At 46.1% G+C, this 23861-nt stretch overlaps 9 protein-coding genes across 9 annotated transcripts; 3 read left to right on the plus strand and 6 right to left on the minus strand.

Annotated features, from left to right (window-relative positions):
• Positions 1-1968: 1968 nt before the first annotated feature.
• On the minus strand, positions 1969-5034 carry K441DRAFT_607349 (RabGAP/TBC; the record flags this gene model as incomplete). Its single annotated transcript, XM_067645434.1, has 3 exons — positions 2773-5034; positions 2458-2713; positions 1969-2316 (listed from the first exon to the last, which is right to left on the minus strand). Exons 1-3 carry the CDS (start codon positions 4611-4613, stop codon positions 1969-1971), a joined length of 2445 nt encoding a protein of 814 aa, XP_067505854.1. The 5' UTR covers positions 4614-5034.
• A 3011-nt stretch (positions 5035-8045) lies between these two features.
• On the minus strand, positions 8046-8579 carry K441DRAFT_498629 (uncharacterized protein; the record flags this gene model as incomplete). The annotated part of the gene is made up of 1 exon (XM_067642005.1): positions 8046-8579. A coding segment is annotated over one exon (534 nt), but the record flags the coding sequence as incomplete, so codon positions are not given.
• A 439-nt stretch (positions 8580-9018) lies between these two features.
• On the minus strand, positions 9019-9914 carry K441DRAFT_714081 (uncharacterized protein). The gene is made up of 2 exons (XM_067653953.1): positions 9860-9914; positions 9019-9802 (listed from the first exon to the last, which is right to left on the minus strand). The coding sequence occupies exon 2, from the start codon at positions 9432-9434 to the stop codon at positions 9024-9026; it is 411 nt and encodes a 136-aa protein (XP_067505856.1). The 5' UTR covers positions 9435-9802; positions 9860-9914; the 3' UTR covers positions 9019-9023.
• Positions 9915-10381: 467 nt separating this feature from the next.
• K441DRAFT_714084 (uncharacterized protein) lies at positions 10382-11377 on the plus strand. The gene has a single exon (XM_067653954.1). It carries the CDS (start codon positions 10765-10767, stop codon positions 11110-11112), a length of 348 nt encoding a protein of 115 aa, XP_067505857.1. The 5' UTR covers positions 10382-10764; the 3' UTR covers positions 11113-11377.
• Positions 11219-11377, plus strand: K441DRAFT_429297 (uncharacterized protein; the record flags this gene model as incomplete). The annotated part of the gene is made up of 1 exon (XM_067641616.1): positions 11219-11377. A coding segment is annotated over one exon (159 nt), but the record flags the coding sequence as incomplete, so codon positions are not given.
• Positions 11378-15038: 3661 nt separating this feature from the next.
• Positions 15039-16177, plus strand: K441DRAFT_656951 (WSC-domain-containing protein). Its single transcript, XM_067648098.1, has 3 exons — positions 15039-15437; positions 15556-15746; positions 15818-16177. The coding sequence occupies exons 1-3, from the start codon at positions 15210-15212 to the stop codon at positions 15933-15935; spliced, it is 537 nt and encodes a 178-aa protein (XP_067505859.1). The 5' UTR covers positions 15039-15209; the 3' UTR covers positions 15936-16177.
• On the minus strand, positions 15937-17830 carry K441DRAFT_714094 (uncharacterized protein). Its single transcript, XM_067653955.1, has one exon. It carries the CDS (start codon positions 17786-17788, stop codon positions 16259-16261), a length of 1530 nt encoding a protein of 509 aa, XP_067505860.1. The 5' UTR covers positions 17789-17830; the 3' UTR covers positions 15937-16258.
• A 916-nt stretch (positions 17831-18746) lies between these two features.
• Positions 18747-19310, minus strand: K441DRAFT_419009 (uncharacterized protein; the record flags this gene model as incomplete). The annotated part of the gene is made up of 2 exons (XM_067641534.1): positions 18747-18968; positions 19041-19310. Coding segments are annotated over 2 exons (492 nt in total), but the record flags the coding sequence as incomplete, so codon positions are not given.
• Positions 19311-22640: 3330 nt separating this feature from the next.
• On the minus strand, positions 22641-23811 carry K441DRAFT_607357 (NAD(P)-binding protein; the record flags this gene model as incomplete). Its single annotated transcript, XM_067645435.1, has 2 exons — positions 22641-23189; positions 23240-23811. 2 exons carry the CDS (start codon positions 23809-23811, stop codon positions 22805-22807), a joined length of 957 nt encoding a protein of 318 aa, XP_067505862.1. The 3' UTR covers positions 22641-22804.
• Positions 23812-23861: the final 50 nt, after the last annotated feature.

Consider the following 23861-nt stretch of genomic DNA (forward strand, 5'->3'; position numbering starts at 1 on the left):
CTCTGTGGTCGTGAATCCATGTACAACACAAATTAACATCTGCCAGCCTTCCTGTCTCTCTCCGCGCCTCTCAATTATGGAATGCCTTGTCCATCGAGAGGGAGGAGCGGTCGAGCGGTGAGCAGTTCCCGCTTGCTTTTTTATTTTTATTTTTTTATTTTTTTATTTTTTATTTTTTTTCCTTCCTCTCGTTTTGTTTTCCTAAACCGACAAGTGGCAAAGCATCCGCTCGTCCCATGATTGAAGGAGCAGTTGCTTGCGCGCCGCCTGCGAAACATGTAGTGGCTTGACGTGTGAATCGAGCCTGAAAAGAGTCCGACGCACTAGCTGATCGCTGGGCACCCTCGGATGAGTTTTGCCGCTACCGGTGCCCCCGCCAACAGCTTCAATAAGGGTAAATTTTAAGTACTAGGTACTTCTGAGGAGCTCACATGTATGCGATAGCCCCTCGGACATCACATCGGATAATGCTGAGATGCTGGAATACCTGCTGGAATGACTGCGTCAGCCACAGAAAGTCGCGGAGTCTTGAGAGGAGCCGATGCAGTGATGCGGCAATGCAGACCGACCAGTGCAGAACAGTCGCAGGCACACGCTTTCAACACTGCGTACCCGGAGAACCTCGCGGATCAAGCCATGCTGACGTACTCGTTGCTTCTCGAGCTGCCAAAATAGTGTCCAAAGTGCTTTCACTTCAGCTCTCGTCACCGGCTGTCCCTCCATCTCAGATGGCCTGCAGGAGCCCTTCCTCCCCACGTGCAGGCTTCATCCAACAATAGCAAGCGCCTCTGATGATCCTCTACCGGGCCTCTCGCATCCCTCGCTTCGCACACCAGGATTAGCGAAGAGATCTGCGCGTTCCACTGGGAGTCTCACCCGCGCCGTCGCACATTTTGGGTTGTAGATTTTGGGTTGAAGGAGCCATGCCTTGCCATGCCTTGCCATGTGGAGATGGCCGATTCTCGCGTGGTGCGATCGACACCACCTGCTCCCAATCCGGCTGCTGGTAAGGCCGACATTGCGAGAACTGGGGTGGCCAAGGATCCCGGGAGTTCAGCACCGCCACAACCGCTGGCCTCGCCGAATTCCCCCGTCCATGGTTGAACATGTCGTAAGGCGTCACCAACCGGGGGAGGAGCCGTGCAGTGTGTGTGCAGATACGCAGACGCGCAGATCCGAAGCAGATCAGCGCGCTGCCGGAGAAATTCCTGCCTGTTCACCACTTGCTCCTTCACGATGGGCGACGCGCGGTGTCCTCTCCGACGGCCGCCGGCTACCGGCTCGGGAAATCAGCCAAGATGCATGCAAATCCTGAAGATGAACATGGGCGATGCAGAAACGACGCAGAAGCGATGCACTGTGACTGAAGATTACGAATATTAGCTATTATTATCCTTTTTACTCTCTAAATATCTACTTCTGAAACCCCGGCGTCGAAAATTGCCGCAGATATGAGAGCGAAGTGCGAAACAGCAAAGGAAAAGGTATCTCTCGCGGTGTAGCGCCAGCAGTGCTAGCTATGTTCGTGCCCACCCCTCCTTCCATACTCCGTACAGATGATATCATAAGGCCGTGATAAGGTATAACCCGACAGCAGAAGCTAAGGTAGAGGATGACGTCCCAACGGCCGGAAACGGTCGCAGGCCAATGTGAAAGCAATGTGTCTAGTAATGTCCGTCCCCAAAAGAAGAACGAAAAAAGAAAAGCCACCAACCGGAATAGTGAGGGCCTCAGCAGCCTGAAAGGGTAAAACGCGGTTTAGCCCGTGAGCCACGTTGAGCCCACGCGACACTGTCAAGCCATTGATCTCAGTGATCGGCGCCGAAGCCGCTTCTCGAAGAACCCTGGAAGCGACTTCGAAGATTCTATCATCAATACTTGCATGCGCGCGCGCGCTGCAACCACTGCAACCACAATATTGCCCTCCCACCTCACGCCCGTAGCCGGGTCGATCCAAACCCCAGCCTCCTACGCCGCGTTGGCTCGCTTCTTCCGTATCTTCCACTCCGCTTTTGCCACTCTCATCAATAGGTCCTCGTCTTTAATTGGGATCCAGGATGTCAGAACCTTCATTGCATTCTCAAAGTCTGAATCTAGTAAGATCTCCCTCGTCGCGTCGATGAGCGCGGCTGACGTTGCGTGGAGAACGTCTAGATCTCCGCTGAATGAAGAAGTCGGTGAGTTTGAGTTCGAGGCGTCTCCGAGGAGCATGAAAACGTCCCAGACCCGGAGCTGTGCTGGGAATGGTATCGAATAGTTGAACAGAGTTAGATACCATCGGGTGCCATAGGCCGTCGAAGTGATATTGAGCTCCTCCTATCAGGGTCCAAGTTAGCGCAACTCCAAGAATCTGGGCTAAAGCCAGTTTCGGAGAGTCCGAGCGGCTTCAGCCACAAGAATAAACGACTGGCCGAGCTGCGCTCGCACATGACCCCAGGAAATTGGATCTACGCTTACCAATTTTTTGGCAACATCTCCTTCCGCGAGCCAATTTTCTTCAAAGTCTTTGAGAGCTTCCATTAGCCCTTCAAAGCCTGATTCGTACAGACGTTCCAGCCCGCGAAGTTGCCATAGCCTGACTAACATGACGAAAGCTTTCTCCTCGTCGTAATAGCAGAGAAGAGTTGCGGTGAGCGCAGCCATACCCTGGACATAGCCTGTATCAGGCAAATACAGCGACATTGCATGTAACACTCGAAATAGGAGGCGCTGTCTGCGGGAATGTCAGTTTATTGAAAGCGGGTGAATACGAGAAGCTGCGGCTCTTCTTACCCTCCGCGATATCTGCGTCGAAACATGATATGGCTGTTGATGGTCCGGGGGATGTCCACATCAATTTGGACATCATCCGCTGAACCTTCTTCTTGTAGCTCGTAGAAATTCTCAATCAACTCTTCGTCCGTCGGGCTGTTCTTGGTGACTTTTGCGCTGGCTGAGAGGAAGGCATACCACGCGGTAGCCCTCCATCTGTCTGGTATCCCTTTCCACGTTCTTGAAATGAGTTTTGCGTCTTTAGTATCAAATTCGAATATCATTCCTCCACTGTTTGCGCCTCTTGTTACGATCTTAGCCATCTTCCGCCATTTCTCTTCGCGCTCCCATTCCTTCTTTTTCATGGCCATAGCCGCCCTTCCACCATCTTCCCGCTCCGCAATATCGGCAAGCCCAGGAGGCAATGTTAGCATATCGCTCGCCTCGTCCATCCATCTGCGATCTTTGTTGTGGGGTAATCTATTCGCTGCATAACGAAATGGGTTTTGGGTAATACTGTATGAGCTGGTACTTTGATAAGAATACATAGATCCCGGTGGTCTCAACGACCTTTGTGAGCGTCTTCTCCTGGGAGTGCCGCTCGGATTAGCAGACCTTGAAGATCGAGCATTCGAGCCAGTTCGTCGAATGGTACGCCTTTGTCGCGGTTCTTCCGAAACCATTTTCAGTGCTGTAGATACGCGTCGAAGGCCTGGTGACTCCTGAGCATCACCAGAATTATTTAATGATGCTCGAGAGCCAGCTTTCTTGGGTACAATAAAGCCGTATCGATCGACTTCACCTCCTCCGATGTTTTCCCAGTCTTCAATACCCCCAGCAGCCTCTGTCGGCTCTTTCACAATCATACTCTCTCGCCTGTTAGCGGTAAAACTAGGGCTTTTCAAAGACTCATTCCCACGCTGGCGGATCTTGTCTACTGTCAAAGTGGATCCACCAATCGGCATCCCTACTACACTATTATCGTCGATCGCCTGGCTGTCCCGCCGTTCACTATTCATGTCTCGCAGCTCATCCCAATCTGCTGCGTTCTCATTCCCATGCTCATACATTAGGCGAACCTTCCGTGACAACATCATGTCATCAGCAGAAAGAACCCGGCCGCTATGGGCCCCAGAGCGTATTGAAGACCACGGTGGAGACCGGGGTGCGGGACGTGGCGAAGGTTGTGGTGAGGCCTGTGGTGTAGCCTGGGGTATAGACGGCAGCTGGACCCTAGTTTGCTCCGATATCTTTGAAAGCCCTGCCAACATCGACTGCCGATTCATGTTCGCCCTTTTACCTCCTAGCAGTATGCTGCCTCTCTTCGAGAACTCAAGCTTGTCCGGCGACATCAACTCTTCAAAGCCTCCGGTGGGTATAGAAGTATCTATACCATGAAAATCCCCTATGTGTTCATCGCCGGGTCCGTCAGACTGTGAGTCTAGCATCGGCCCAGTCTGTGCTGTATTGTCCTTCGATTCGGATCGACGCGATGGTACCTCGTCTTGTACGACAATTGTAGGTAGACTGGGGGCTTTGTATAGTACGGACGGAAGGGATCTGTCCTCCGCGACATGCTCGGTGCTAGTGGTTGAGGTTGAGGGCGCCAAGGCCGAGTCTCTTCTGGCGTCATCATCGGACAGGAAGGACTGCTTGTTGAAGGCTGGCGGTCGCGGGCCTGGAGACGTCCTCGGTCTTCGAACACTGCTAAGCCAGGAGCGCGACGTGGCCGGTCTCGAGTCTGCGCTTGTCGTCGAGCTCGAAGTTGCCGGAGACGGGGAAAGCGTGGGAATTGGATGGTCGGTTTGCGCGCTCTTTACACCGCTATCGACTTGTAGGGTGGAATCCGCCTCATTTTTCATGGCGTTGACCTCAATTAAAGACCTTGCTGAAGATGAAACTCCGGCAATCGAGGAAATGAAGGTTACGGGAGAGGCTCACGAGCCAACAACGCCGAAGTCCGCTTTGTCGCAATGTTACATACGTGGCCAAGGCGCGATCGAATTGTCGAGATTCAGCCCTCTCCGACTTTTAACAAAAGTCGTGTAGGATTCTAAGAGTCAGTAACCATGGTGTTCATGCGATTGTGGAGAAAAGGGGTGCCTCGCGGGGCTCTCGAGTGTCAACCAGGATCGGAAATTGATGTCGCTAGCGTGGCGATGATTGGCAACGGCCTTCTAGACTAGAGTAGCACAACGCCTGCTCACGAGACCACGACAGCTACTGAGAGGACTGGATATGAGTACTCTTTCATAATCTTATAGACAATATATACCGTTTCACCGCTCCCATCGTCGGCCTCCTATTACTCCACGTCGGCTGCTACAGATTTTGTTGGTAGGGGGGGTTGGGGCATCCACAGTGGTACCAAGCGTTGGTTGATTAATCTATCTGCTTGGCTGTTATAAAAGTTTGCTGTGCCAAGAATATACAATTGGGAAATCACGTGATAAGAACTATAATAAGAGCTTCTTAAGATCACGTGATCATCACTTAGGTAGTATCCCTTCCAACGGTACAATTCGTCCTACGGTTATCGATAAGAGCTAGCCAATAGAATTGATAGGATCAAGGCTCTGTGACCATACGCGTACTTCTGATTCTGGTGTTCGCGCACGGTCCAATTCTCGTAGGACGCTACCGTTGGAAGGGATAGATTCGTTCTTCGTAACGACTCTACTTATAAAGTTACACTATTACAGGCAAAACTTCTTAATACGATACCGGGTATATAAAGATACATTTGGTATTACGATCTGCACGCCCTGATTAAGCCTTTTTTGGTGTGATTAACGATAATCTGACTTTTGGCGATATCGTTAAGCTCTACCACCAATATCAGTATAACAAGTTGTATAGGAAGGGGTAATATCTGGCCTATAAGGAGGGAAATATATACCCTTAAGGCTTTAAGATCCACTTTTTATTAAAGTTTTACTGGTTATTTACCCCACACGTGACTCTTGATAACAATACCATTGGTATTACGATACATTTGGCGCCAAAACCCAGAATCATTCAACGAGGCTTCAATATTGAATTGAATTGAATGCCAAGACTCAATCAATTCAATCAACTGGGAGCTCGCGAGCTTGGCAATGCATTCAATCTGGAGGTCCTGATTGAATTGAATTGATTGGAAAATATTGAAGCTTTTAATATACAGTAAAATCTCTTTAGTACGATACCGTTTGTTCGGCCGAGCGTATCGTAATACCAATGGTATTGTTATATCAAGAGTCACGTGTTGGGTGAATAAGTAGGAAAAAAAGGAGCTTAATACCTAAAAAGGCTTAGGATGTCTACCTCACGGGCTAAATAGGGCCCTCTCCCATACAAATTCTCTACTGGTTATACTGATATTGGTGGTAGGTGCTTAACGATATTGCCAAAAGTCAGATTATCGTAATATTACACCAAAAAAGGCTTGATTAAGGGGTGTGGATCGTAATGTAGAGGTTATCGTTATATACCCTATATCGTATTAAGGAGATTTTACTGTATAAAAATATACTAAAGTTCATACACAGCAATGCCCTAAACCTTATTTTTATTAGTGTTCCTTACTAAAAAAAGTTTATCCGAGCATTACCCGTTATATTACCCGTTATTTACACCATCATATCGGCAGCGGCTTTGCTTAGACGACATCTACAAACAATCCCGATAAGTACGACGATTGGCTTGCACGAGCAGGTCACCCCGAGGACGTTCACTGTACCGATCCGATTGCTTATTAGCTAGACTAAAAGGAACTCACTATCAACGACTCGCTCGCATGGCTCCACCAATGTTAAATGTATATTTAGCCTTACGGGCTAGCTCACTGCCAATTACGCACAACTACGACCTAATATGATTGGAGTTTTAATGGCGGTAGGATCGTGGGGCAAGGAGGCATAATTGATACAGTAGATGGGCAGTTGAAGCGCCCGCAGAAGGAAGGAACAGGACATACACGGCAGGAAGATGACTTAACATTATGCCAAGACTCGCAATAGGCCTATATGGAGGGCAGGGGCGAAAGGAACGCCGGTAGAAAACGATCTAGGCGTCGTTAGGTAGGTCCTCCTGCATCAACACCATGCCAGGACTCGTGATAGTTATTAACTACTACACTAGTTGAATTCAGTTGCAACCGTTGCAATATTGATTCACTCAATTCAATCAATTAAGCCCTCTGCTTACAAAGCTTTCAATTCAATCAACTTGAGGCGTCAATTGGGTTGAGTTGAATGATTTGCAAGCCTGTCCTTTGCTGCAACCCCGGGTTTGTATTGCCACCCTGCACTGTCTCTGGTTTTGCTCCTAGATCTAAATCTAGAGATGGAAAAAGCTTTTGTTCTATTATATTTCACTCCCGTTCCCGTCTCATTATATTTCACTCATGTGCTTGTAGATCTGATTTCAATGAGGCCACCAGATCTACTCCCAACCAACCGTTTTGCTTCATCTATTGTGGTAGAGAGTTTCACGGAAAATTCGTTTATTTCGTCAATGAGAGCAAGTTGGAGGGCCAAGAGAAAGTCGGAAAGCACTAACGGTCTTAAGGCACATTCGACCAGTGATGTAATTGGTCTGGTTGGTTACAAATTTGACCTCCGTGACCAACCAATAGCCTATTTGAAGCCCCCAACCGGTTGCCCAACCGGTTAAACCAGATAAACCAGATAAGATTAGAAATATCGTAAGTCTTGGCGTGGTGTTAAGTCGAATTAATCGCTAATAATTATATATTTAACGGCATCTTTCTTATTACTCTTATTGTTATTATTACTTTTATTATTGTTTGTTATAAAATTCTTCTTAGCAGTAAGGGCGATATAATTAATGCGATTAACGCGATTAGGTAGATGTGTTTAGGGGGACGCGTATAAGGAGATACACGCGTAAAAGACACGCGTAAAGGAGACGCGTAAAGGAGACCGTAAAAATCACGTGATAAACATGGCTAACTCTTAATTCAGCCCTTAAAAAACTATGTTAACTAAATTTAGATGTAAGGAGGCAAGTTTTGATAATTAAGTGGCTTTAGCTCTTATAGGTGGCGCTTTCTTACCTGAAACTCAATCCCAAAGCTCTATCCTAACTCAATTGGTTTAGGTGGTTTAACCGGTTGAGCAAGATTTTCTGTAACCAGCCAATTGCAAGCCAAAAAAGGCTCCAACCGGTTGCGATTTTGGAAGGGTTGCCAACCAACCAACCAAAACTTCAACCAGACCAGTGACATCACTGCATTCGACCAATTCAAACATAACTCGGGATTCCGGGATGTACTTGGAGCTGATGCGCTTCTCGACGAGATATTGGCAAAATTTGTCGAGATCTGTAGGCAAATCTACCAACAGTTTGCATAGGTCCTCGAGACTTTTACCATACGTGAATTCGTCCAGGAGCTCATCGAGAATAAGCCGAACCCAGAGGAAGACCCCTTCAGCAAGCGATAAAATCTTGCTCCTCAGACGATGTACGGCCAGCTTCTCATCGTCAGTCCCCTCATTCAAGTGTCGAAGCATTCGGGGGTTTCCTCTGAACTTAGCATCGACGATGCGAGCAATATCTTCCGTAGTGTGCTCATGGATTTGAAAGCCTGGGACATGAAGAAGGCTGTCAAGAAATTTCTGCTCAAGACGGCTTGAAAAGCATATCTTGAGTTTCACTTTCGTGCTTCGATGATTTCCATCAATCGCAATCCTAAGGAAATCGACCACGCGCGCGTAATCGCCATCATATTCGTCCAGAGCGTCCAGGAAAAGACAAACCGAGACCACCAGATTATCCTGCTTCAGAATCGAATCAAAGACCTCTCCAAGGATTCTTACAGTCCACACAAACGGTTACTCTCCTTCTCGTAGTTTGTAAGCTTCGTACACTGTGGTCTTTAACTCCGGGATATCCGATAAAATTTGGTGGATTATGCTCCGGACAAGACCTTCAAATGATGTCTGAACGTCGCCACCACGGTCGTGGAAGAAAAATGCCGCGGTCGAACATTTTGCGTCATTTCTCATAAAGGCTTCCGTGGTTCGCTGGTCTTCTAGTACCAATTTCATCAGGGTTGATTTTCCTGAGGCGGGCTTGCCTCTGATCCAGTAGAGGCTATGGTCGGATTGCAACCAGGACTGGAATCCTAAGGCCTGGTTCGTAAGTAACCACTCGAATGTCTCTTTCAATGCTGGCCCTACTTGTCTAATGCGTAATTGAGCTTCAGGAGCGTGTAGGTCTCTAAAAGCTGCTAGAAAATTCTCGTCGTCAAGACCACCTAAGAGGTGTCAGTAATAACTAGACGTGCCTTCAAAAAGTATGAGACATTTCATCAAGTACTTACTCGATTTACATTTGGCGCGAATAAATTTTGTGAGCGCATTTACTATTTTGAGGTAGCCTTGGTCGGTCCTTCCAGCGAAGCGGCACATTTGCCTGTGATCTGCGTTGATGAAGTCCACCTGTTCTCTTCCGTATCCTAGACGAGCGGAGGAGTCCTTAACAACCTGACCCATTGCAAAGAACGGAATGCCTAAACCCCTGCTTTCCCGGAAGGTGTAGACATCAAACGTGTTTTCGTCGTAAATTTTGCCAAAGTCACCTGTCAGCCTGTCCAGAATAGCGGAATCAACTTTCAGATCTCCTAGGATTCGACTGCTCGTGTCGAACTGAACTGCTCTTGCAGCTGCTTGTAACATGAGGGCCCACTTCGCGAAATCGCTACCTCTGCGGCGTCCCCAAGAAAATAGAGGCGATAGTAGAGTCGTAGATGGCTCGTAATCCTCCTCTCTGCGATGTCTGCCATGACTGTCGCAGTATCCCCTTGAGCAGTAGCCCGCCAAGACTATGTGCGATGAAGATTATTGCGCGACGAGCGCCGTTTGTACGTTGTGCGTCTAGGTCATTGAGCAGACTAATGGCGGAGCGACAATGTTCGCTTGATTAGCCATGCCAGCAAAAAAGTGGCTGACGTGAGAGTCATAGCCGTATGTTAAGATTCGACAATTCCGAAAGTCTTGGGGTAGGAGGTCTTCGGGCCAGAAGCAGTCGTTGGAATGGTCGATTTCTCCCTTCAGGAGGCGCAAAATCTTCGATCTCGGCTTCTTTAGGTCTTCATAATTACCGTAGTACCACGCCTTCTTTGGATGGCCCTGCAGGCCGTGAATAAGGACAATGTTGCGTAGATTTGTCGATCAGCAAAATCCACAGAGATATTTCCTGATCAGCCTTACTCAGCGACAGCGTCCGGACAGTCCGAAAGGATAGTAAAGCCTTTATCCCGCACCTCCACAGAGGCAGCCCGCCTCGCATTGATCTCGTCGTTCATGGAAGCGGGATGCGATCAATCCAATGCTCACCAGAATCATGAGTATCAGAAACTGATATTGTTGTCGAGACAATGAGGCTGTGTCTTGGCAGGTCTGGCTCGTATACGGCACTTGCCGGACATGCAGAAGAAGCCGCCTGCAGTACACGTGCTCGTCCCATTCCACCGCGACTCCGACTTTGTCGATCGTGGGACATTGCCTAATCAGATCGGCAACAAGCTTTCAGCACCCTGATCAAGAGTGGCCCTTGTCGGCTTAGGTGGTATTAGGTAAGCTAGGGCAACCTGAACCTACTACCTAAAACCAACCTAGCTAAAGAAAGTCGCAACTTGCTGTCGAATACTGCCACCGAGTCAGAGAGCAGTCTCCGCAGACATGGATGTTCTGGATGCACTCCAGCAATGCCGTTCGTCTCGAGCAAGGCTACCGTAACATAGCAGACGCCGTCAAGATTCCCAACCGGAGAGATCCTGTCACTGATGAGCTTTTTCGACCGGCAAGGCATTCCGGAGGCTTTACTTCGGAGCGAAAGTATAGAAACGGAGAGGTGTAAAGATGCAAACAATACGTGGGAAAGAGATTTAAGAAGTGATGAGGAAGATACTTATCCGAATCGTATCGTGACGAGTTTGAAGAGGATATAGATCTGCTGAGGAATTACTCGTTCATCTCTATCGGGGTGGATAATACGTTGTTTGAGATGCACAGGCTGGTACAGCTAGCCACTAGAAAACGGCTAACCGGAAGCAGCAGTTTATTAAAAACCTATATGCAGTATATCCTACTGAAGAACCGGAGAACTGGAGCAAGTGTCAGGCCCTATTCCCCCTACGCAAAATCGGCGGAGGTCCAGCGACCGCCCCATGAAGAAACAGTGGGAAAGTGGGGGGTTATGCTTCGTAAGGCCGCGTGGTGTGCGTTGGCCAAATGGGGCTACAGTAAAGCAGAGGGAATGTCTCTTAAGTCAAACAAAAGTTTTACTAAAGGTTCTTGGCGAATAAAACATGGAGATAGTAAGTTGTATGGGGATGCTAGGGGCAACATATAACTATATGGGACGTTAGAAAGAGGCCAAAGAGCTGGAGGTGCAAGTAACGGAGACTCGTAAGAGGGTGCTTGGGGCGGAGCATCCTTCCACGCTGACTAGCATAAACAACCTGGCGTCGACGTACTGGAATCAAGGGCGGTGGAAGGAGGCCGAAGAGCAGTTTGTACAAGTAATGGAGACAAGAAAGAGGGTACTTGGGGCCGAGCATCCCTCCACGCTGACCAGCATAAACAACCTCGTAATTACGCTGAAATCCCAAAGCCGCACGAAGAGGCCATCTCACTGATAAAAATATGCATCTAGCTATGGAAACACATACTAGGTCCTCAGCATCCTCGCACAGAGACATCGCTTGATTCTCTAAATAAATGGCAGATGGAGAACATGATAGTGGAACCTTGAGGCAACTTTATTTAACGGGTGAATCGTCGCTTCTCTCTTAGGCGTAGTTGGGATGAGGTTATTTGGTAAACAGGAATAGCCAAGGCCGCGGAGAAACTGTTGTTCCTGTGCCTGGAGCAACAAGTTCAGTGTATGAAACTAGCAAATGCGGAGCTGTCCAAGCTTGCGTAATCGCGCTTATAAGGGTAGGCCCGCTTAGCCGCACGGCCCGCCCACTCGCACACACCAACACCAAAATATCGTCAATTTCAATAATTAATTACTCCACCAAAATGGGTGATCTTTTGGCGCTACAAAGTGCACTAGCTAATTTGAATCTTCAAGAACATCCTAATATATCTAAGGCGGCCCGAAGGCATGGCGTTAAGCGATCAAAGTTATTAAGACACTGGCGCGGCGTTTAAGTGTCAATAGAAGAGTATCACAAATCTTAAAGCTATATAACCAACGAACAGGCTTAAAGCCTTGTAAATTATATAAATCTACTTATAAATTAAGGGATTCCTCCTACGCCGCTAATAGTTAAACGCTTTATTAAAGATATTACTAAAACTAATGTTAGAAAGAACTACATTAATAAGTTTTAGCGGAAGTTTAATAACTAGCTTCTTAGTGGTTATATTGCTCCTATAAATCTTAAACGCAAGAAAGCTAATAACGCCTTTTTATACGGCCTATATTTTAAGATCCTCCGTTAAAAGATTAAGTAATATGGTATTCTGCCGGAAAATACGTATAATATGGACGAAAAAGGGTTCCTACTTAGGTGCCTTATAAAGCTCTTCCGGATCTTTAGCAAGAAAGCTTAGGAGGATAGCTACCTTAATAGTGCAGGCCAGGATGGAAATAGAAACTAGATAACCATTCTGGCGATAATTTGTGCTAACGGGACTTATATTCCACCTACTATTATCTATCCTTTAGAGGGCAGCGATATCTAGCTAAATTAGCTTTAAGATTATAAGCCTAAATAGCAGCCTACCTTTTTTGCTGCTTTAGAGAATAGGTAAACTAATAATAAGATTAGCTACGAGTGGCTTACTAAAATCTTTAACTGCTATACTAAGCGTAAAGCTGGCTTAAATAAAGAGTGGAGGCTTTTAATCTGCGATGGCTATGGCTTTTATTTAAATATAGAGTTCCTTAACTAGTGTTATAAGAATAAAATTCTTATAGCTGTATTTCCTCTATACAGTATATATAAACTTTAGCCTCTTAACGTCTTGTTATTCTCGCCGCTAGTAAAATATTATAGCCGTAAGCTTAATTACTATATAGTATATAGCTAAGGGCTTATTTCCGTGGGCAAATAATACTTCTAGAGGTTCTTTTAGGCCGCATATAATTACGCCTTTACGCTAGATAATATTGCTAGTAGATAGAAAAAGACTAGAATCCACCCGTTTAATCCTAATACTATTTTAGGCCGTCTCCTAAAGCGTACGCGTAAGGAGTCTCTATTACCTAAAACCCGACTTTAGACAATTTAGCCACTTTAGCCTAATAATAGGACTAGTATGCGAAACCTGCTAAACGCTATAGTAGGTAGGACGATAAGAGAGGAGCTTCAGCTACGCTTAACCTTTTAGGATATATAGGCGAACAACGGACTTCTTACGGAAGAGGTTAATGGGCTTAAAGCAGCCCTCTATAATAAGAATAATAAGTAGGCTAAGAGCAAGGGTCTCTTTAATAAATTGCGCAATACTAGAGAGGGTAATTTCCTATTTTTAAGCCCTACTAAAGTTTAGTAAGCAAGGGACCTAAAGACTAAGCATAAGCAGGCTAAGATAGACGAATAATATGCCATTAAAGAGAAAAAGGTCTAATAAGTAATTATAAAAGAAAATAGGCTGCGTATAGAGGCAGAAAAGAGAGCTGTTTGGCTTGCTAATTAAGCACGCAGGGCTGCGGAAAAGGCGGTAAAGAAAGCTAAACAATAACAAGTAAGAGAGGATCGTGAGGCAGTTAGGCAGCTTTATTAAGCAGCTAAGGCGGTTAAAAGGATACCTAAGAAGAAGAGTAATAAGGTGTTTAGTTAGGAAGTTTAATTAACCGAGGTAGTAGAGGCAGAAGAGCTTACCGCTATACCCCCCCCTCGGTATACGCGAACAAGGAAAATAAATCTGCTATAGAGGCTTAAGGACTGCGAGCTCTAATTGGCTGGATTCGCAGCTTCTTAAAGTCTTATCTACTAGAATTATATAAATAATAGATTTTGTATAGCGCGAATAGCCTCAATTTTGCTGCGTGGTGATGCTAGATTTGGCCTGTGCGACTGGGCGGGCTGTGCGGCTAAGCGGGCTAACCCTTAAGTGATATATAACAAAAATCAAAGTAATTTTAGCTCTGCAAATCGCCACCACTGCAGGGAGGGTGGCCGACCCGCACCGGCCATACCCTTGTCGAGATGGAGGAAGCGTAAGTGGGGTATTGTAGTGTGGAAGGGCAAAGCCCGACACTAAAAGAAGAGAAAGGGAACAAGACAAGTCTCTATAAGACTAATAGAAGGAGAAGAGGATAAGATTGAGGTTGGGTGAGGTTGCCTAAGGTAAGGAGGTAGAGCCTTTGGCTCTATATATACAAGAAAGGGTGCCAAGGTACCCTAACCGAATCGACCAAATTAAGGGGTGGTGTCTACACCACCACAATAGTAGTAGAGGTAGTAGTTAATAATTTAATAATACGGGTCGAGCGCGTTTGACATTATAGAAGGTCCGTGCGATCACGTATTTTATATCACACTGGGCGTATATCGTGAACTACCACCAGCCCCTAAAAAATACCCATTGTCACGGCATTGAGCAAAAATACACTCAATACGCCAAGCTTACCGTCACCTTCCAAAGATACACTGTAATTCTCACCCCTAGATATCACAATTATTCATTCATATCGCGATATTTTGATTGGCTTATGAATTATTCATCATCGACAACGCTGTTCGCCATGCTCGATACTGAACAAGTTGCCCTTGCCTTTCGCTTCTTGGACTGAGGAAATAGAGGATGTATCGAATAGTATGTTCGGGGACTACAGATCTCCACATCACCGTCGAATTCACGACGATTCCATAGCGCTGTGAAAGTTTAGTCACTCTGTTCATAACAAATTCAAGTGGTTTAGAAAGATGAATATTTTATTACGAGCCAGAGGAGCTGAAAGAAAAGTTCACGAAAAGAATAGGCAGCAAAGCAGAAGGCTAGACTCAGCTGAGATTTGCCTTATCGCTGCAGTGCGGCTGAAGCTGAGCAAGGGTCCTCGTATCCTGAGAGCAAAAACTTTTGGTTACATCTTAGCAGCCTTGCCTCATCGAACGAGGCAATACAGCCCTGCTTCATATATATATAGAGAATTTTGCAAAGTGTTAGAGCGACGTCACTTAAGACTTTGTAATTTAAAGCTCCAAGCACATGCCAAAGTCATTGCAGCATTTGGCGAGATCTCAGCTCGCCGATCTCCCGCCTGCCCAAAGAGGGAAGGCCTAGGGGGCTATCAGATCTGTCTCCAAATCCCAGGTTTAAACCTTCCAGCGCGCGCCCAGGCGGGAACCGTGTGGACTTCCTCCCCAACAATGCTCAGCTGCGCTTTCCTGAGCCTTTAATTCTTCGTCCTTCTTTTACCTCTCCTTAATTCAACCTCGTCATCCGCTTTACACTTCTAGCTATCCTTAATTGCAATCGATCATTAACAACATGATTTACTACACTGTCCTTCGCGTTATCCTGGCAGCGATCTTTATCGCATGCTCCACGGCTGCTGCGACTACCACCGCAACTAGCGCGACCACCCCAAGTTCTACCTCGATGGTACAAATAAATCCGGGAGAGGGAAAATACAAATACGCGGGCTGCTACAACGAGACTACGGGTTATGCAGATGCGGGAGGTGTCAGGGCATTGGGAGCACAAGGCTGGACGATGGTGAGTTGGAAATAAAGAATTAAGAGAGGGGCAATTGCTCCACCGGAAGACCTTGGCATATCTACAAATGCTCTTTAGCCTCGTCCACATGAATAAGGCTGATGGATTTCGTGTTTAGGAGGCACACGACGACATGACAGTGGACATGTGCTTCTCTTTCTGCAACAGCCAGCAGTTTGCCGGACTGGAATATGGAAGCGAGTGCTGGTGCGCACCGTATCTGTCTGCTTTCTCAAATAAACTGCCTGATTCCGATTGTAATATACCTTGCCAAGGAAACTCGAGTGTTGCATGTGGCGGCCGATTGACGTATGGAACCCACACTACTTCAACATCAGTTCTTGCGAGCTCGAGGGCTTTAAGCTGATAATCGCTCACAGGATAACATTATACAATATTACTACGAGCGCGAAGGGAGGTGCCATTGGCCTAACAAGAAGTACTGGGCTGGGTGCTGTGGCTTTGGGCCTAGCGGTGGTGGTAATGGTGTTTTTGTAATTCAGGCAGAGGTCGGGCGTTCAGGTATTGGAATAATAGATCTTGTAAACGGGATTGGGAAATGCGGAACGGTAATTCCCGGGCTAATTGAGTCCGAAAGTATCTTCAAAACAAACGGTATACATCAAGAAATTAACCACCCCTGATTTCTACTCTCGTAAATGGCATGTTCACAGCATTATCATAGTTTAAGTTAATCGAAGGATGTCGCAAAAGGAGATTCTACTCTAATAAATTGGCACTTTTCATTGTTACTTTTTGTTAAATCAACACTGACACGCTCAATCGAAAACGCTGTTTTAGCTGTCCATCACACTCGGGCATCACAAAATCATGTTTTCCAGGGCATATTCTATTCCTTCCACTCCTTCCACGAAAGGAATCTCCGCAATCTGTTCGCAAACCTCATCCTTCAGGGATTCTACGATGAACTGACGCGGGTGTAATCGCAGCGGATCATCAGGCTTGTACCGAAAATACACATAAGTACTTTCTCCACAATCCCAAGGCGCTATCCCGGCATCCTCGATCGCCTGGTCCAATTCCACAGCTATCTCCTTGTCCTGGAGATAGAGTGTAAATACTCCAAATTCCGTGCAGTCTCGTGGAATAGGATATATTCCAGAGCCGTCTGAATCCTCTTCCCACCCTCGACAGTCCTGCTTCAGGCCTGAAAGATCAACAATTCTGAGACGAGGCATTTCTCGCATGACTATGAATACGTCGGTCCATGTGGAGTAGTGTGTGTCGTCTCCGAGGAGATCGAAGTTGTGAATGCGCATGGTCTCTAGAGTGTCTACGTGATTGGCTAGAAAATGGAGGAAGTGTGCGTCGTACACACGCGTATGAAGGAACTCGATTCGTGCCAGGTTTGGCCAATGTACTGTTGCCAATGTTGGGAAAATGATTTGATACGAATATGAGGGGCCCATCCACTCATTCTTAATATCAATGGTAAGTCCCGATGCGCTTGGTTGATTCATAAGAAGTTTTTTAAACCATGAGTCATCTAGGGATTGATGATTGCTCACGTTCCAGAGTATTGCGATGTTCCGGATGCGGGATTCGGATACGTTCTGCCAGGCTGAACTGGATAGTTTGAAAGGTTGGCCGTAGTTGCTGAATGGTGGGTAAATGTACAGGTCGAGATTTGGGCCTTCAGCACCGACCTGTTTTATTGCCTGGAAAACAACGTCGAACTCTTGATAATCCGTACAGGAATTATTGAAAGCCTTTCTAGCATCATTATAGACATGGGAAGCCCCAATCTTCTTGCTAAGCTCTTTCACACCCCAACTGACACACCAGTTTGGTCCCCGGTTTGGCGGACAGTACCCGTAAGAGCCAATTCTGACAGTGTCCAGACTCTCCAAATTATTTAGAACTTTAGAGAGTATGCAGACACCCTGGAGTTGTTCTTCTATGAGGTCCCGTTCCTTTAGAAGCTGCAAGTAAACAGCGCCAAAATCGCCTGCCCGCAACCTGGTCAGGCCATCCAATCCCTCGGATTGCAATGGACTAATATCTGGAGAGATCCGCTCCGTACCAATGCAGAGGTGCCGAATGTTCTTTTTGAGTTGTTCATGCCTGGAGATCTCCAGAAGGGGTGCAAGACTGAATGGGCTGAGCATGAACTTCACAGATTTGAAGTATGTCGTGCCAAAATAACCCCAAATCTTACCACAAATTGTTCGACTAGTAAGGCGTAATGCTGAAACTCCCTCAATGTCTAGATGTTTACAAGTGAGGTCAAATATCTCCACTGGCATTCCTTCAAGGGTGGCAGGCATGTCTTCTGACGAAAATGGTATTGGAATATTGATAATATCGTGAGGCATTGAAGAATAAGACATGATGAGCTTTCAATTGAGGTTGGTACTTTCAGTGTTGGGGTGCACAAGGTAGAGGGGTGATTTAGAGGTAGAACGAAGAGGAGGAATACAGTGGAGATTCTATATACGTGGCTGCTTGGATTGGCATAAATTCAGCTAACAGTCACGATGTGGAAAGTTTCATGAGACTTGATTGGAGATGTGAAATTTTTTCTCTGCCACGAAGCATTGATACAACAAACGGGGCAATTGATGAGCGCTCAAAGACAAATAACTAAATTTCACATTGCCTTGGACTATACCCTGACCGTCGAAAGCCCTTTCCTAGGGGATCAATGAAGGAACGCATAACAAAAATAGTCAAATAGGTCAAACATAAATTAAAATTAAGAGGGACTTAAGTTGGCATGACGGCAGCTTGATATTTATAGCTTATTCGCTGGTAGACGGTGTATGTTGGATTACAGATGACATTCTATTTCTCTATGACGCAAAGACAACTGCTACTAGACACTGGGTTTTTGAGTATCATCTGGTTGAGACTAATTTGTAATGTGAGAATATCAATGTGATATTTCTCAAACCCCTTAGAGATTTGTTGAGCAGATTTGATTTGGTGCTTTGTCCTTACGCTAGTTTCTAGATTGAATTACGAGAAAAGGGTCTCTACCTGTACGACTCGGCCCCCTTGCTTTAGGGTCTGAAATGAAGATATCTCTGCTGAAATACATCCAAATGATGGATATGGACTCAAAAGCCCACGAAATTTGCGGATTAAATTGATAGGAAGAATGCCGATTGATCCTTAACCCCCTTGAAAGTCCGGATTTACCGTATAGACCGGCTGTTGTGATTAAGGCGGTCTTACGTGAAGTACAAAGTGAAAGACCTAAATATTGTGGTACAAGTGCTTTCGCTTACTGCATCCGTCCTTCTCTTGCTAAGATTTTGAATCACTTGATGATCTTCTGTCAGGTACTCTTTTAGACGAAAAAAGGCGTCGGAGGAGATGCCTCAAAACCACGCCGCCCTCCTCGGAGTCCTTCTTAAAGTTGTTCCTATAGATCTTCCCTGTCTCTCGACTGTACTCACTCAGTTCATGGACTGTCCGGAAAACCCGTACCCGCTCGCTCTTGCCTTCGCTGCCGTTACGACCCCATTGGATTAAGTCAATCATGTTTACGTGACGATTTCGTACGGCCTAACCCATCCCACCAATACCGAGTTAGCTTATATTCTAGGCCGAGCGGAAATATTTTCGGAAGAAGCGCACCGCTTTGCATAATTTACATGTCACCGGTGGGGGGTTGATTCCTATCGCACGGCATAAGGCATGCCATGCTTCTAGGTCATCCTCTGCTCCAAACCAGAGCTGAAACTCCTCGGTTAGGGCATTTTGATACCGATCCCAACCCTCCTCACTTGCCGGATCATTTCGATGCCATCTTTGCTGCTTTTGCAGACGTTTGTAGGATGTGGCAGGTGGTAGGGAAGGGTCGTAGTTAAAAGCGGGAAAGGAGAGGAAGAACCGGTCGAGAGGTGTACTACTTTTGATGGAGCTAGTCTTTCTCAAGCTTGGTGAACGATGGCTCTTTCTGTGACGCGGCTGCACTCCACTATTTTCGTTTGAGTTTTGTGTGACGGGAGACCCTATGGTAACGCTGTCCGGCTGATTCAGGGAGATGCCAGAAAGGGAAGCTGTGAGGCGTTCAATGTGTTCGTCGCCTACAAGGTGGTACGGCCCGTAGGCCACCGGCATTACCATCGAACAGATATTGCACGTCCAGAACGACATAACGAAGCCCTCAATGCACCGCACAGGGTTTTAGTAGAGCAGAGTTGGTAATTCACAAAGTGAAGACCGGTATTGAGACTATTAGCTATGTTTAAACTCCAAAATTTGCTCGACCTTGGTTGTACGAAGTCCGTGTGGCCTGTATTGGAGAGTTCGAACGACGGCAATGCGTTCTTTATACAGGGGTTGCTCAGCAGACCCTTACTTGAGTGGCTAGGTAGGCGGTCGGGAGGTCGCTTGAAAAGCAATACTAATAAATTGATTTGAGTAACTGCAGCATGCGCTGCATGGGGAAGCAAGGCCTCGGCCACGTCGCCCCTATTTACGTGGAGTGTTGCATGCCACTCAAAAAAGATGGTCTTTAAGCCTATCACTTCATTTTAGTTCTTTGCCAACACTTGGTAGAGATCTCAAGTTCGCGCGCTATGCGTGCATGTGGGGTGCTCTACCGTTTTCAAACCCACATGGCGAATTGTAACTTCTTCTCTAGCCCAGCTACAGCCAAGCTTCGTAGAATAATATCATCAGATACTCTGACGATCCAAGACATCGTGTTGTACATCGACTACGTAACACTGCACGATAAATTAACCAACTAATCGAATCTATTTTAGGACTGGCGGAGAGTCTTTGACGCTCATCACGCGGTGAGCAGAAGTATGAGCTGCACGATGAGATGGAGTCTGAAAATGGGAATGCGGAGCTGGGTTAGAGTTTGCTCATGGTATACTCGGTAAGAACTTTGAAGAGATTGGCATGTTTACCCACGGGTCACAGGGGTACTAACTTTACCAGTGTTGTCACTTCCGCCGTTGGATGAACTGTCACAAAAGAAACTACTGCCTTAAATCTTGGCATTCTCGAACAATTACGAGGCGAGGGGCAAGTCAGAGCTGTTCCACAGTTCACGGAATATTATCCGAATAGCCAGTTCTCTCAAATTTAGAATTCTACTTGAGCCTCCTGATTTTCGGGAAATCTATCGTTAGAGGGACTTAAGGGGCTTTCAAGGTGTTCTGTCTCCACACAACAACTTTCTGAGCATCAACTATCCTTTTAGGAGCGCTGTGGAGGCAAGTGCCCTTCTATTAGGCTGCGGAGGTGAGGGTAGTGGTCTTCCTTGGAAGTATTGATAAACACTTATGGATGCCGTTGCAGCATACGTGGAATGAAAATATTGGACAAGAGATGATTCATGCTACTAGAGACATTGATAAGGAGGAAGAGATAGCGAGGGAATATATCGATGATCCATACGAAACTCGCCGACCATGAATTAAATCCCCCTTTGTGTTCGACAATCCTGTGGTCTTAGAAATCTGCCATAAGTAGCTCAAGAGATCAGCAAGCCAAGGCTGGAGGAGATCAAGTAGCCCGATCCTCTGATCCCCTGAGAAGGCCCATGGTTTACGAAGGATCCTAGGACACACCCTAAAGCCGCCCGTACTATCCTAAGAGTGTCTGAAACCAAAGTACCATCTACGGAGGACTTCCGAGGTTGTCCTACCATATCTTCCGACGTCAATTGCAGTGAATGATTACGCCTAGGGCGAATACATATGCTAAGAGGGTTTGCGATACAACGCCGGATCATGAAGAAGAAAGCCGCGTTTTATCGTTGAAAATGGGACTTTGTAAACGAGCTCACTATCCATAGGGAATATTTAGAGTTCTAAAAGGAGTAGGCGTTCGATAATGTCTTTCCGAAAAACTCTTTTGAAGCCACATTTTGATGCTTTGTTCTAGAGATTAAAAGCTTGAAATCCTACACCGAAGTAAAATAATTTTGCTTGGATTTTCTAATATTTAATTTTGCTTCTTTGGCCTTTCTGACCTTTATTTCGTTGCGTTACTGGTACGTTCTCATACTTCTAATTATTAAATTTTCAAAGTGATTCTCGAACGGGTTTCCCAAATGAAATCCTGCCTGTAAACATTTCCTTCAATCCAGAGTGAATTCAGAAATCGATATGATGCCGATAGGAGAGAGTCCACAGTTTAAATTTGACGTGCCACGTTTTGCGAAGAATAGAAGAAAAAGCTATTGGCAAAATCGGAAGGTTTAACTTCCTAGCAAGCGTGGTGGGCCCGATTCTAGCTTGGAGAGGGTGTGGGGTTTGTATCTGAGAAGGCGCATGATGTGTTCCAAATTATATCGTGGAACTTTTTATAAGGTCTATGAAAGCCACCACTATGACGTGTCAAGATTCATAGCGACCTCATAGCGTTCTTCCATATTTTCATGCGCTCACTGGCGAGGAGGGCATTTCTGGTAAGAAATGAAGCCAAGGATTGTTGTTGGCCAATGTTAGGTTTGAGTCCAGTAGAAGAGTCGTCATTCATTTCACCCCTCAGGAGCTCCTCAGCTTCTCTATCTATTGTATTAAATAATGGCGTTGTAGCTCTATTATATAAAGTATTAGATATAGGCAGTTGGTTGTATTTTGTCTAACTTACGTTTTACGACGATAGATATAGGGCTATAGTATGTATTTATAAAGATATAATTATCTAAAGAATCTAATACATTAATAAAATATATAAATAACTCTTGTAGTTAGGACGTAGCTCGTAGGAATATATATAATATAATTTTTAAAATATTTAGTTTACACTATAATGACGCCTAACGTGACACACGGGGTTTTGCTCGTCCCTGGGTTTTGCTCGATTTGAACATCAAAATGCCATTTGGCGGTAAAAAGGGAGGCGGTTTACTAGCGCGAGCAAAACTCAGGGACCCCGTGTGCCACGTTATAAGCCTCAGACCCTCAACAAAGAATTCGTTAGTGATAAGGAGCGTATACTCGCACGTGCGCGTAGTGCACGCACCAAATGCCCACCAGGGGTCTGATTTATGAGATAACCTAGCTGTAGCTTCAGCATTGGTTTCACGAGTACAACACCGTAATATTTAAGCTTTACAGCGCAAAAGTTATAGGTATGGTGACTCTAGTCTTATCGTTTCATGGGGACAGTTCTCTTTGGGGGTGTGTAGCAATAGGCACTATCCATTTGTGAAAGTAACCATTAAATCGTGTGGAGCTATCATTAACCCCTCTCTAGGAATGATGTATGGTCACTTTAGCATTGATATAGAGAGTAACGAATGTCGAAATTAATCAAGTTTCTCCGGACAGCTTCACCGTTATTTCTCCTTGCTATTCCCGCCCGCGACATTGTGTCGCTAAGGACTAGTCCGGTCGTATAGGTCCTCTCGCCACCAAAATTTCCATATTTAATCATAGTCCCAGGAATTTCCTCATACTTGGGTCCCCAAATGCTTGTTTTAGAACTTCTTCCAGCCCTTTCGGCTTCACACTTGGGAACTGGCTATTATCCCATGGTTGCGGTAGAAGAGTCCCCTCTCTACCTTGAATAAGCTGGTGACTTGCTTCGAGTTCCAAGTCCACATCACCGATTTCCTTTGCATGGGCCTCTTTTTCGAGTGCTCTTTCAACAGGGATGTAGGTAACCTCATACGGGTATCCAGTAATACGTTCGAGGGTTGAGAATATCTCGTCCCACGTGTACGGGCCGCCATTCAAGCGATAAGTGCGCTGGCGTGAGGTAGGAGCCGACTCATCGAAAGGGTCCGAAAGGGTATTCATAAAGTACGCAAGAGAGCTTGAAACTTGGTTAGCCAGCTCTTAGACCAGATATGTAGGTTGACCAACTCTTCTACACTTAGCAAGCTTTGGCGTCCATTCTCATTTCCGTAGATCGTGGCTTTGTGGTTGGCGTTGTCAATACCGAAATGTTTTATGACAGACCATTCAGTAAACCTCCCGACTTGTATAAAAGTCCATCCCAAGCCTTCAGTATCCTTGGAACGTGCTGTCAAGTGTTCCCGAGTTATGGTTTTGTACTTGTAGTAACGCTGGTGCCAATTTTCGCCAACAAGAAGATCTGCACCGAACTCGGAGGGGTAGAAATGGCGGACTCCAGCAGCAATAGCCGTGTCGATTATCTGTGGCTGCAGATATAGTCCATGGTTCCCTAAAGGCATAATTACGACGTCAAACCCACGGAAGATGTCCACGTCTTCGTAAGTCCCGGAAACAATTTCCAGGCCCAGGTCACGCAAATCGCTCAGGATCTTTTCCTTAGCGTCATCGCCACCTCTGGACGTGTTTTTAAAGGCGGCAATGCGTTTGAATCTGCTCCTGGTTTTGCCTAGTTCATGACAAATTGCTAGACCAACTTTTCCAGTTGGTGCAACAACAAGCACAGAATTCAGGATCGCCATTGGGAGTTGGTCTCTTGTCCAACTATTCCGAATTATTATAAGGTGTTCAA

This window comes from Cenococcum geophilum, assembly GCF_001692895.1.
Source record: "Cenococcum geophilum 1.58 unplaced genomic scaffold K441scaffold_13, whole genome shotgun sequence".
Lineage (NCBI taxonomy): Eukaryota > Fungi > Ascomycota > Dothideomycetes > Gloniales > Gloniaceae > Cenococcum > Cenococcum geophilum.